Source organism: Micromys minutus, assembly GCF_963924665.1.
Source record: "Micromys minutus genome assembly, chromosome: 1".
NCBI classification, from domain to species: Eukaryota; Metazoa; Chordata; class Mammalia; order Rodentia; family Muridae; genus Micromys; species Micromys minutus.
In genome coordinates this window covers 116414587-116428091 of record NC_137969.1, presented here as the reverse complement: position 1 = coordinate 116428091, position 13505 = coordinate 116414587, and the positions used below count along the sequence as shown (strand labels likewise).

At 49.6% G+C, this 13505-nt stretch overlaps 1 protein-coding gene across 1 annotated transcript; it reads right to left on the bottom strand.

Moving 5' to 3' along the window:
• Nucleotides 1–3873: 3873 nt before the first annotated feature.
• NRN1 (neuritin 1) lies at nucleotides 3874–11707 on the bottom strand. Its single transcript, XM_080909047.1, has 3 exons — nucleotides 11529–11707; nucleotides 7451–7595; nucleotides 3874–4130 (listed from the first exon to the last, which is right to left on the bottom strand). Exons 1-3 carry the CDS (start codon nucleotides 11581–11583, stop codon nucleotides 3902–3904), a joined length of 429 nt encoding a protein of 142 aa, XP_080765173.1. The 5' UTR covers nucleotides 11584–11707; the 3' UTR covers nucleotides 3874–3901.
• Between the last annotated feature and the right edge of the window lie 1798 nt (nucleotides 11708–13505).

The window sequence follows — 13505 nt, the reverse complement described above, 5'->3', positions numbered from 1 at the left end:
ACATATGCACCCAAATGATAAACTTCTCTTGTCTGGACAGGACCATGGGGATGATGAAGCCAAAGAACCTCCTGGCATGTTTATTGAATTACTGGCAGAAAAGTAGAGGAACAGAAAGCTCTCGCAACTGGAAGGGGTAGAAAAAGGGACGAATAGTTTCTGTGTTAAGAAAACACCAGAGTGTTGATTATTTTAGTAACAACCTAGTCTGGTTCAGAACTTAGGGCACAGTGGATGTGAAAGGGTGCAGGGGATCTTGGAGGACACATCCAGAAGCCTCTGCGATAATTTGAGGGTGCTAAGGAAAAGCAGAAATGCATCCCCTGGTTTCTAGGAGTCCTGAATCCAGAAATGTGGGTTCCCTTGTGATGGGCACTCCCACAGCATCTGGCTCCGAAATTATACACATCGGAGGTGAAAATTCCTTTTAATCGCAATGAATGAAAAACTCTCTGGATCCCGCAGAGGGTACTGAGTGAAAGCGAAGGGTTTCATCCTGGGCATGAAACCTTTTCTCTGAGGGCTTTATCTGTCCCGCTCTACCTAGTTCCCCCTAGCACCGGCTTAACTTATTTCACAAATCACCCCCTTCCTTTCTGCTTCCCCCACTTTCTGGTCTCCCCCACCTTGTTCCCAAGTTCCAGGCTGGTGTCTTTCTCAAGCCTGCCTCTGTCCATTTCATTCTCCCTTCCACCACCTCCTGACCGAGGCTAGGATTTCCAAATTGTTTTTTCTCACATATTCACAAGCAGTTGATGTTAGCGTATTTTGAATCTACTTTTGCTAAGGATGGCATGAAGGAAGTCCTCTTCAAGGGCTGAAGCCAGCACCAGTGGACCTCATCGAGCCAATCAGGATGCTCCAAGGTCAGGTATGGAGGAGATAGGTGTGCTGAACTTGGTGCGCACTCCGCCCACTTTATCACAGCCTTATACATGCCCAGAACTAGCAACCAGGACTTCTGCGTTGCCACTTAAAAAACGGTAACACCACAACCAGCATATGGAGATGTTATCATGATCAAACAGCATTTGATAGCTGGACCCAGAGCGATAATAATCTAAACAATCACAAACGAAAGAGACGCTCTGTCTGTAAGGAGACAGATCCAAAAGCCTGGGTTTCCAAGACTAGCCTTAAGTTCTTGAAGATCTCTCCTAGTGCAAGTGTGCGGTTCTTTGACCCGGTAAGGTAGCTTCAAATAGTAAACTTGTCTTCTGAGGGAACCCCTTGGAGTCAGTGCACAGGAGGTAATAGTGCTAGGGCAGCCTTGCATCCAAAGGAGTTCCACATGGAGAGCAATTGGAACATCACTCTGAGCATGGGGTTCCAGTGAAGGAACCCTCTTGTGTGAAATCAGCCAGCTTCATCCCACCCCTGTCCCTTCTGTCTCTTTCCACAGCGGTCTTCTAGGAGGTGCGGGGAGTGGGGTGGGAGTGGGGAGTGAGCCTCCAAAGCCTGCCGAAAACACAGAGCGGTCTTTAATTCCACAAGCTAGGAGCTTGTAGGCACTGGGTCCTCCCTAATTCGCAAAAAAATGTGAGGGAAAAAACCCACAAAACAAAAGAACCCAATCAAACAAACAACAAAATCGGATGAGATTTTTCTTTCTCTTTGTACCCTCTTCCCATTGAAAAGATCGATATATTTGAGACAAGCTTAGATGTTTTCTTTCTTTCTTTCTTTCTTTCTTTCTTTCTTTCTTTCTTTTTTAATGCTAGTGGTTGTGCTTTTTGGTTGGTCATCTGTATACTTGGACTTCTTGAAAATACCATCGGAATGAAATGGATAAAACCCACTCTTTTCCGAAATAAAGAGAGACCTGGAGCTGGCGAGCACCCCTGAAATGGCATCAAGATCTCCTTTGGTTTGGGCTGAGATCCAGCTCCAGCTAGGAGGAGGGGTTGGGGGCGGGGAGCGGGTGGAACAGTTCCCTAGAGTGGCCCCGCTCGGCGCGTGCGTGAACCAGAGCCCATAATGTATGCTGCTATTAAGAATCCATGCAGCTTCCAGCGCTTGGGGCGCAAGGACGCATGTGTTGCTGGAATTCAATCCGTGGGGGGAATGCAGATTGGGCTGCGACCCACTGGGTTTGATTTATGAACGGTTACACTAGCGATTGTTTACACATTGCATTTCGGAGTCCTGGCACACCCTCCCCGCCGCGGGCTGCTGGGTGTGGGAGCCTGCTTCAGCACCGGGGACCAGCCTTCATTCTTCCCCCTTCCCTCCACGTACCCTGGAGATCATCCACCAACTCCCTCCAAACCCTACCTGCAGGGAAAGCAGATTTTGATTTCAATGAATCCAAGAGCTTAAGTGTAGTTATCCGTCCCCCACAGCCTACACCATGACTGCAGACCCAGGACCCGGGTCTCCACTGCGGCTATTTACTTATTTGTAAGGCCACGAGGAGCCTATAAATAGGAAAGGTGGAGGCAGGTCGACTGGCAGATCAATAGCGCCCGTCTCCTCGCCGTTTCACTAGTGCTGCCTTATTAATTATGAAAGGATCCGCCTGATCTCGCTTCTCTGCCCCTCTGCGGAGCCCTTAATGGCGGTTCCTTTGCATGCAGCCTTCAGTCACCACAGAGGAAGCTGCGTGTGGCTGTTAGGGCCCAGCCGGCGGCGCAGCCTGGTTAAGGCTCAGCCCACCTGGGGCCCGGCAGCAGGCTGACCAGCAAGTGTGTGTGGAAGACCGGTCCTCCAGTGCACCCACTAAAGGACTTGCTCTTAATCTGAAAACGACTTCCTTGTTTCCCCCTGAAGTATAAGCGGAATCTGGGAGAGATGGCCAAGTGTCCTAACCAATGAAGGTCCCCACAAAGTCAGCTGGTCATCGCGACAGTAGGTGAGCAGGTGAATTTTATCACCTAGCACTGTGTGTGTGTTTCCGGAGGAATTCTGGAATCTCGGCAGGTGGAGGAAACAAAACGACACCCCGTTTCAAACAATAACTTTTATTTTATACTTCTCTATACTTTGTAGCAAATTTTTGCTGAATTTAATTTATAATAAACTTTTTAAATTACATCTCTCTCTCTCTTTTTTTTAAAATCAAGGCTCTTTTATGTCAAAATCTGTTTTAAATTCTATTTTAGATTTAACATTGATTACCCCCTTGTGATCTCTACCGTTGGATATTCAGGTATTACTGTATGTGTAACAGCTAAAACAAGAGAGAGGGGGGAACATAAAGGCAGTGGACCTGAAGGAAGCGGTGACAATAGCAGGTGAAACCAGCCCCTCTGACCGTAGCAGCATTTCCGCTGACAACCTGTCCCACTATACCCAACCTCTCTCTCTCTCTTATCCTTAAAAACGCAAAGCCCACACTCCTATGTTTTCGCTTTTCTGGAGGAGAAATGTGCAGTGGAAATGATCAAAACAAGGTACTGTGGAAGAAAGACGTGAGCGATTATTCACCAGATGCTTCCCACGTGGACACCCCTCTTGAACTCATTCCCCTGGCCTTCTCCTCTCCTCGCTTTCCCATTAGGAGGAGCCCGTCATTTTTCATGTTATCAACATGATTAATATAGTAGGTGGCCCAGGGCCATTCCTGAGATTCTTTTGCCAAAAAAATAAAATTAAGGAAAATAAAAAATGGGGTGACTTTGCCGTTTTCTTATTTTTATGTGAAGACGGACTAAAGGTGAGGTCCGGTTTTGGCTGTGCTTGCTCACTGGTCGGTAACATTTGGCAAATAAAACACAAGGAATCAAATAAAATAATAATTAAAAAAAGAGAGAAACAGGATTTCCCACAATCCCATATGAGTGTTTTCAACATCACAGAGAATCACTACGTCCTCAGAGAACGAATGGCTCTTCCTCTCGATTTCCGGGAGCATGGAGTGAGTGTGGGTGGGTGAGCGAAGGGGGGGGACCCGGTCCCGCGCTCAGAAGGAAAGCCAGGTCGCTAAAGCTGCCGAGAGAGACACCAGGAGCACGGAAAGCGCCGGGAGCAGGGACCCCGCCGCCCCGTTGCTGCTGCCGCAGAGTTCGAATAAGCTGCCTTGGATGTTGAGGTTTTTCGATTCTTTTCTCAGTTTATCCCACATATCTTTCGCCCCTTCCTGGCAATCCGTAAGAGCTGTGACCGTGCAGCTGTGGAAATCCTCCCAGTATCTGGCGAGGAACAGAACAAAACAGAAGGAGCAGGATCACTTTGGGTTCGGGAGGACCCGAGGTCTCGGCGCCCTCTCTAACCTTCCTGGGTATCTTCTCCCCACTCACCCCGCCCCTCAACCCCGTTTCCTAGACCGGTTCTGAGCTGAGTAACGTCCTGCCTGATCTTTGGCCCATCCCAGAAACCCGGTCCCAGGGTGTGTGAACCTCTCTTTTCCCTGTCTGATTTTCCTAGTCCGGTGCCAAGAGGGGACCTGACAGCCAGGAGCCGGGTCGCACCCGCTGAGTGGCGCTGGCACCAGGGCCTGCGCCAACAGATTGCTCACCCTCCTCCGGGAAAGCTAAGAAAACAGCACTAAGCCTTGCAAGCTGCGGCCCATTAATGCCTCTTAGCTAGCAAGATGGGCGACTTGCTCTGAGCCAGGCCCTCCCCCTCCTGGCTTCTCACATTCTCCTCCCCCTCGCCCCTTCTGTTTCCCTCCTCTCTGCGCCACGGTCCTCTCGCCTTCGCCCCGCTTCTCTCCCTACACCCAGCCCCCACACCTTCCTTTTGTTTCCAGTTTCTCTTCACCCTCCCCCTATTTTATTTTTCCCTAACCTCGGTTTCCCCCTCTTCCTTTCCAAGCTTCCCCCACTTGGCTTCGGGTCGTCCGAGGCCATCCCACCAACCGACCCAGTTCTCCAAAGGCGTCGGGAGCCCCCGCCTGCTCGCCTCTCCTCTCCGGCCGGTGAGTGTTCAGTGCCTGGGCATCTGAGTGGGCTCTGGAGCCTCCTCCAGCTTTGGCAAACCCCTGTGCTCCTTCCTGGTCTGCAAGCTGGGTTCTTCCCCTAACTTCCTCCCTAGCCTTTTTCAAAGGTTTGAAACCCAGGAGCTTCGCCCCTACCTCCTCTAGGTTGTAGCACCCACCTCTCCAGAGTGGGCAAGTTGGCCACCTATGCAGTTCCTCCTGGGCAGGGCTTGGAAACCCCCTACCTCTGGCCAGTTCCTGAACCAACTCAAGCAACTCAATATCCCTGCACCCCGTATTCCCCCCCAACCCTTGCTACACACACACACACACACACACACACACACACACACAAACACACACACACACACCCTCCGTTCAGATTCAGCCCCGCCCCCACAACCTCCATCCATCGTCCCCCTCTTTCTTTCTTTTTCTTTCTTTCTTTCTTTCTTTCTTTCTTTCTTTCTTTCTTTCTTTCTTTCTTTCTTTCTTTTCTTTCTTTCTTTCTTTTTCTTTCTTTCCTCGTTCCTTCCTTCCTTCTTTCTTATTGTCCCCCTTTTCTTCTGAAAACCCGAAATAGATTCTGAAACTAAATATAATCCCAAGGTGTGATCGATTCCTAAGGCGCTGACTCCTTTTGGAACTGGGTCGATCTGCGTGTTGCATCGGTAACTCACGTCTGGTTCCCATCTCGCTCCGACCCTAATCTCAGGGTCAGCGGGCACCCAGCAGTGTGGGTGGCTTTTGATTTGTTTGTTTGTTTGTTTGGTTGGTTCGGTTTGGTCTGGTCATTTATTTTTCCTCAACTCTTTCCTTTTTTGTTCCTGTCGGGACTGTAAGCTTGTTGAAGGCAAGCCTAGCTTTTGCTTTCACCTCTAACCTGGCTTTTGGCCCACACAAGTTATAAATGCTAGTTGGAGTTCCTGGAACTCCGGCTGCCATTGAGTGACTTTCTCCATTCTCTGAGTTATTAGGGCTCAGGGACTGGGACCCAAGACTTTCAGTTTCCACAATTCATAACCAATACCAACATTTACAGACACTGCAAGGCCCAAGGGGCAACTCCTCCTCCGCAGAACTCCTAGGACACACAAACTACCCCTTTCCTTAGGTAACCCAGATAGAAACAGAGCAGTTCTGAAATGGGGATATGGAGAAGAGCAAACACATCCTGGACTGGAAAAGGTGGACTCCACCCACTTGCTGGGCACTATTAACTCAGTGGGTCTGGATCCAGCTGCCTGCAACCACAGGGACCCTGCGCTTCTCTTGACCATGCTTTCTAGGACCTTCACACACACACTCACACACACACACACACACACACACACACACACACACACACACACACACCCCTCCTGGAGGTTCTGGGTTTCTGGAAACCTGTCCAGCCTTGCAGATCCATTCTTATCTGATGTTTGAAATTAAATACTCCCCCACAACCCTGTCTTAGTATAACAAAATACCAGCCACTTCTTGGAGTTTCTAGTAGGTACCAAGGTGTTTAGGAAAGTTTGTATCAAGATGGACAAACCTTATCTGGTCATAACTTAAATGAATACCCCTCTTTTTTGTTTAGGAAGAGAGAAACCACACATGCATAAAGTGTGACACGGAAAATGGGCACTTCAATCTCTGGGAACAAAGCCTCTTTCTTGCTTCGGCTTTGTTGCCAGGGTATTTTGTGGCAATGGTTGGATACAGCTTTGTTTGTCTGCTTGTTTTTGTTTTCCAAAAGGAAAAGAAAATGCATGCTTCCGGAGGAGAAGGAGCATCTCTAAGGCTTGCAGAAGCTAAGATGAGGAGGTCCACTGCAGTGAGTGTTTCCTGACAATTCACCTCCTGCCAGCTGCAGGCAGAGGACCTAGCACCCAGCCCGGCACGAAGGCCTCTTCTCTCCAGGGTCTGTAGCTGCCAGTCTGGAGAAATAGTAGATGTGGGAAGGGGAGGAGGTAGTGGGAGGTAGTGAGAGCAAGGAGGTTGGCTACTCAAAACCTGGGGATGGGCTAGCAAAGCCTTGGCAAACCTGCCAAGCCTCCAAGTCACTGCCACAGATTATGGGTTCAGACTTTCTCTTCAGAAAAAGAGAGACCCTCACTCCCTTCTTGCACTTGGTGACCATTCCAGTATGTTTTGGAGGGGCTTTGCCCTTAAGTAAATCTAGTATTACCCCAACTCTCCTTAAACCAGAACCAACTGTTCAAGAGTGCTAGGCAGGCTGCCCACTCACAAGAAGAATGATTGGAGATGATCTCAGAGGAAAGATTTTTGTGGAGCAGGAGACTGCTGAACTGATACTCTATCCCTTGCCCTGGGTCCATGCCTTTTGGGTGCAGGCCTGGAAGGGTGGAAAACTTAGGCTAGGGAAAGATTCTTTCTTATCCCACCCCAGGCCACCAGGCCACGGTGTCTAAGACTGCAGAGTCTAAGCCAGGAGCCGGAGGGCAGCCTTGGCCAGCAGGTGGAAAGGCACAGATCCCAACTATCGGAATATTGGTGTGTGTGTGTGGGGGGGGGGTGGGGAGTGGCATTTACCCTGACCTCAGCAGAGCCAGCAGAAGGGAAAACAGGGTCAGAGGGGACACTTACGTGCACACGGTCTTGATGTTTGTCTTGTCGTCCAGGCCCTGCGGGTAGTTGGCCATGCTGTCGCCCAGCTTGAGCAAACAGTCGGAAAAGCCCTTAAAGACCGCATCGCACTTGCCGGCTGCTCTCACGGCCTGCACCAGGTAAGCTGTGGGGAGGAGGGACACCAGTAAGCATCACAGCCACTCTGCCCCGTGGCTGATCCTAAGGGCCCCTGGGGTGGTCTCTTTTATGATCCAGCACTGTGGCCCCGGAACGACCTATTTGTAGTCAGTCCACCTCTGGTGCAGACGGAGGGAGGGATGGGAGCGTAGGTGGGTGAGGAGGGATGGCAGGGAGGTGAGTCCATTTATTTTCTCCAGCCCTCTCCAACTGTGCTCTATTTCTTTTTTTGTTTTCATCGCCCCCTCTTCTCACCTCCCTCATCTCCGTTATTACTTTTCCCTCCTCTCTCCCTCCTTGTCTCTCAACACTTCCTCCAGCAAAACCCTGTCACGTCTCGTGGTGCGATCTTCCATTTTTGTGGTGACAGAGGAGGTCTGAGAAACAGTGTTCTGGGGATGAAAACGGAAAGGTGGTGAGCTCGGTTCCGCAGCTGAACTAAGTGCCACACCCCCAGAATAGCCATCGGGTGCCCGGATCTTTGTCAGAGCTCAACAAATAATTAATGAATGAATGAATGATGAATGGTCTTTGGAAGACCACAACGACCAATGGAACAGATTATTATTATTATTATTATTATTATTATTATTATTATTATTATTATACTGATTGTTCAACATGGAGTCTCTTATTTGTGAAACTCTTAGGTGAATACGTCCTCTGCACCTATAAAGAAAGGCAATATATGTTCAGGGACCTAGCTGGGGTAAGGATTGGTCTCAGTAGCTCTGTGTGTGTGTGTGTGTGTGTGTGTGTGTGTGTGTACACGCGCGCGCGCGCGCGCGCCCTGTTTTCTCCTTGCCTCTCTGTTTCTCTCACCTTCGCACACCCCCTTTATGTCTCTGGAAACAGCTAGATTAGACCTTTCCTCTCAAGGTTGCAGCTAGGCTCCTAGCGGCCTTGCAAGCTGCCGGCCTAGGGCTCTGGCTCTGACGGGGTGGGTGGGGGTTGGTGTAGGTAGAAGCTGAAGCAGAGTCAGTAGAGGAGAGATGAAAACATTTCAGGCCACACTGAAGTCTTCCATCCTCAGGCCAACCAAACTCGGAGGCGGTGAATTTAAGAGCTGCTAGGTTCCCGGCAGGCCAGCGCAGCAGCTCAAAACCCTTTCCTTTCCACAAGGTGGCCAACAAACACCCAGGGTACCCGAAGGGCTAGAGAGAAGTGCAAATCCCTGCTGTAAGGGCGGGGGAAGGGGAAAAGGTGAATTTCAGAATGGAAATGGGCCGTGGGCTCTAGGGGTCCGAGCACAGACCTCTTCTGCCTCTATCCCGGTGTGAAAACTCCCGGAAGGACAGATCGGCTAGCACCCCCCCCCCCCCCCCCCCGTCTCAGGCAGCTAGGCACTAGGCACTTGTCCCTGAACAGCAAGCTACCGCAGACTCGAGGGAAGGTGACCCAGTCAGCCGCAGCCAGCCGAGAGCTGCACTTGGCAGATTGCTGCAGGAAGAGCTAGGCGGGACTAGTGCTTTCTAATCCGGAACGGGAAGCTCTGCGTAAGGGAGCGAGGTTAACTTCCACCTTAGCTGGGGCAAACACACAAGCTCCCAACACTCTCCTTCACGCCGATTTTTAAAAAATCCTCAGCACTATAATAAAAGCAAAATTTAAACACTGACACCGTGTCTTATGAATAAATAAATCGTTGTTCTCCTGTAGCTCAGTCACGATGAAAGATGAAAGATCCTATTCAGCTCCCGCTATCATGTATGTTACAAACATGCCTTTCCAAGAAGAAAACAAAATGCAACCTAGCATCTCTGGTTGCAGGCCCTTCCTCACCCATTGACCCCCAAAATTCGTTGTCGGGTTTTAAAAGTGGGGTTGGGGTTTTTTGGAGGCGGGAAGCCTCCCTTTCACTTTATTTTTCCAGGCGTTGCTGGGTGCATGTGTGTGAGCCTGTGTAAAATATCTCGGGATATTTTTACTCGGGAACATATCTGGGTCTCGCAATTGCGGCTTCTGGAAATGTAGCTTGCACTGGAAAACAGTGCGCGGGACAGAGGTTGAGTCCCCAGTCCTTCCTGAACCGGGTTTCTGTACCCCCCCCCCCCCCCCCCAGGCAGGCAGCCGACCTGTCTTCTCTATCTTCCTATCCAGTGCGGTTTTCATTCGCTCATTCATTTCTTGGATCTCTCTCATTCATTCCAAACTTCCTCATCTTCTACTTCCCCGCCCCTCCCCACCCCCCATGCTTCTCGCCAAGTGTCAGTAATTTGGGACAGCTTCCATCCATGAATTAATAAAGACTGAGGCTCTGATGCAAAACAAAACAAAACAAAAAACAAAAAGGCAAACATCTGGGGACATATACATTTTAATTCCACTATAAAAATTGTGGTCATTTTTTCAGGCTGAGGTTAATCAAATGCATTCCCCTGCAAATGACTGTTTCATTCTGTTGTCTTCTCATGCATTAGGAAATCAGAGTCCCCATACATCCCCCAGGCGAGCCCCCTATCTTAAAACACTCCATCTTTCTTCATTTGTGAACATTGGTTGTCTATCTGTAAAATGCCACGTTCACTTATTTCCAATGCTCAAACAATTTGCTGCCCTTGGGATCCAAGTCCTACGATGGTTGCAGCTCTTTGAACTAATGTCCAAAGGCGCAAACCACCAGATACAAAGCATTAAGTCATTTCCTAAAATTAAAGGACAAGCCAACATCCTGGTGCATGCCCCTTGATTTACAAAAATCCCAGTTTCTGCAAAACAATAAACAAACAAACAAACAAACAAACAAACCCAAATCGAATTCTCAAGATCATGTCAAATGCATATGGACCCTGATGGAATAAATCAGTCTTAATGTTCTGGGAAGCTACAATTCCTCTACATTTCTTACGAAGAAAAAAATGTTAGGTATTCTTTCTCTTGTCCCACACAAATTCCCTGACGCACCCCTGAAATGCTGCAAGGATTTGTCTGTAAAGAATGCTGTCTCCCGGCACGATAACAGTTTTCTCCATCTCCAGAATAATCACTGGAGACTTTCTATTTTTTTTCTTTTGTTCATTCTATTAATAAGCTGCTTTGCTTTCTCTTTTCAGCTACATTAATTAATGTCCCCATTCTGTATCGGACAAGTAAAATCACCAGTACTTAAAACATTTGCATTTTAGATGGAAAAATATGAACTTTAAGAAAGCTGCCCAACAGGGTAGCTGAGACTCAACATTCCGTAACATAAAATGGGGGACTAAATCAATCAATCCACAAACCGCTGTAAACAAAAATAACAAACACACCAAAAGATAGATTGCAAACACGTCAAACCCCTTTCCTGTATAAAAATAATAGAGATGCGGATATGTAAAAATCACAGACACACATGAGTCTGAAAAAGTATACTGGTGCATATTCGGGTGATTTATCCTTCTCAGAGTAGTCTGCGGTGCCCGGAGCAAACGCTGCAGCTAGGATATAGGGGGAGGGGCAGGGGAAGGACAAAGTTATAATGCTGCAGTTTCAGGGTAGCCTTGGAATATCTTTGCTTTCTGCATATAAACTTTTTAGCCCTTAGCTGCCTAGGTATCTTATTTCTGCCTTCACGTTCCGACCCCTAAAGATAGTATCTTGTAGTAAGTAACAGGGCACAAATGCTCAGCGCTCAGATCATGTTTTAACCCCAGAGAGGGAGAAAAAAAAAATGGATGTGCGCTTTGGAGAAAAGGGGGAAACCCTCCCTTGGAAGACAGCCTGTCACACACACTTCTCTGCAGAATAAAAAAAAAATCTCTTTCTTCAGGAAGACCCAACCAGGACTCCAGGGTCCCCAAGAGCTAATGCCCCTACCCCGGGTGTCTGCTGTATTTTCTGCAAACGGCGGCAGAGGCCGGCCAGCAAGTCCCCTTAGGCGCCTCTTTGGGCAGGCAATCTCCAGCCGCCTACCAAGTCGTACCGGGTGGCCACTTACCTATTTGCACCGCGAGGATCAGTGAAATATATCTGCCGTTCAACTTAAGTCCCATCCTACGTTTAGTCAAACCATTTGCGACCGCAGACCTTTAAATAGTCAGTTTAGAGAACGCGGGGGAAAGCTGAAAAATAGGCATTGCCAACAAGTTCCGGGAGCGACAGAGACTTTATGCACTGGGAAGGCAGAGGGAGGAGAGAAAGAGAGGGAGCAAGGAAGAGACCGAAAGAGAGCGAGAGAGTGAGAGGCTGGGGGGGGGGGGAGTTGGGAATGGTTCACTCCATTAGGAGGGGGCGGAGGAAGTACAGCCTCACGCCCACGAGCAGGCCTGACGTGGGGGATGACACGGATTGATTTTTTTTTTTTTTAATATAGACACCTTGGTAGAGAATCACCATTTATAGTCATAAGACTCTGGAATTAATCAGTTATCTCCAATTAATGTGCGATCTCAACGAAATCTCGCCTCTCTGGGGTGACCGCTTCTCATCCCGGTGTCCACCCCCGCCTCCTCATTCCAGGGGCCCCCAGCCCCGCCCCCTCCCTGCGCAGAATCGGGGCTCCCTCTCCTCTCCCCGCCCGGAGCTGGGGAGTCCTGGCGCGCCCACTCGATTGTTCAACCTGCTTCCTCCTTCACAGGCGCCACAACGAACCCAGACACTTCCAACCCTGTAGAGAGATTTGAGGAGCTTCGGGCCCGGGAGAAAAGAGGGGAGAGACTCATCCGAGGCGAATCACCCCTCTCTCGCCCTCAGCGGTCTGCAGACCCCGCACTTGTCTATACACTATTCTCCAGCTCCGCAGCGGAGCTCTAGGCGCAGCCTTGAGCGCGTGAGCTCACAACCCGCCCCCCCCCCCAGCACACACTCACAAAAGCTCACGCCCGAGAGCGGAGCCGAGCGCCCCCGAGCTCGCCCGCACACTCTCTGCACGCGAGCGCGCGTACACGCCCAGGCCCCGGGGGTTTGTTCTGTACACACAGGGCCCCAGAAATAGATTCAGCGTGCCCTCTTGTGAATCCCACTATTCACAACTCTTCATCCACCAGAAGGGCCTCTATACTAGGCATAGAGACACCTATTTTGGGGGGTGGGGTGGGAAGGCAATCGGGCAAGAAGCCTAGGCTAAGGCAATTTTCGGATTCTTGTGACTTACAAACTCTTAGCGCTTTAGGAAATTTCCAAGGTAAACTCTGGTGTGCAAGCTCCTTTCTGGGAGCCTCCTGGGGTTATTTGCAGGGTCGCACTCATAGGTCCACACACGCACCCACGCCCATCACGTTCACACACGCACACCCAGGCCCACACACACCTGCGCCGTTTTTTCTTTTCTTTTATTTTCTTCCGACGATCCAGTACACACTGCAGCAAAGAAATATCTCTTCAGCTGCGATCGTGCAAGGTCCTGTAGTGCGTCGTGTAAGATGGAAAAATAACCAGGGCTACTTATTAAATGAGATTAAGCTTTTTTTCCTCCCCTTTCTGCAATGCACCATACCCTCTTTCCTAGCCTGAATTCTGGCGTTTTTAATCAAACGTTGAAGGCCGCACTGGCCAGATGTATTACTTAAGCCAATGAAGAGATAAGCGAAAAGAAGAAAACGAAAGAACCCTTTATATGTTACAAGACTGCTGGGCGACCACGGAAGGCTGTCAAGTTAGTGGCAGAAATGAAAGGGAATTAGGGAGATGGGGCCTACTTTAATTTGTCTTTCGAAACCCCTGCCCTGGGAACCCACACAGCCATTTGTGCACACAGACTGAGAAACGGAGAAAAGGGTGAGAAACTGGGGTCAGGTGACAGGCGGTGGAGGGAGGAACTGTGGAGGACCGCGGGGGTCTTGTGGCACTGAGAAGCTTGGAAGAGCGGGTACGGAAGGGACGCAAGCCCGGAGCCGTACAGAACCGCAGATCCCGAGTCAGGCCACCTCGGCTGTAGTGGCGGAGCCGCGTCCCTGCTCCTGGTGATGTCAGTGGT

Coding starts and splice junctions, on each gene's coding strand:
- NRN1 (XM_080909047.1), bottom strand. CDS start 11,583: ATGGGACTTAAGTTGAACGGCAGATATATTTCACTGATCCTCGCGGTG. Junction 7,596..11,528: donor GATCCTCGCGGTGCAAATAG/GTAAGTGGCCAC, acceptor TCCTCCCCACAG/CTTACCTGGTGCAGGCCGTG. Junction 4,131..7,450: donor AACATCAAGACCGTGTGCAC/GTAAGTGTCCCC, acceptor GTTCCTCGCCAG/ATACTGGGAGGATTTCCACA.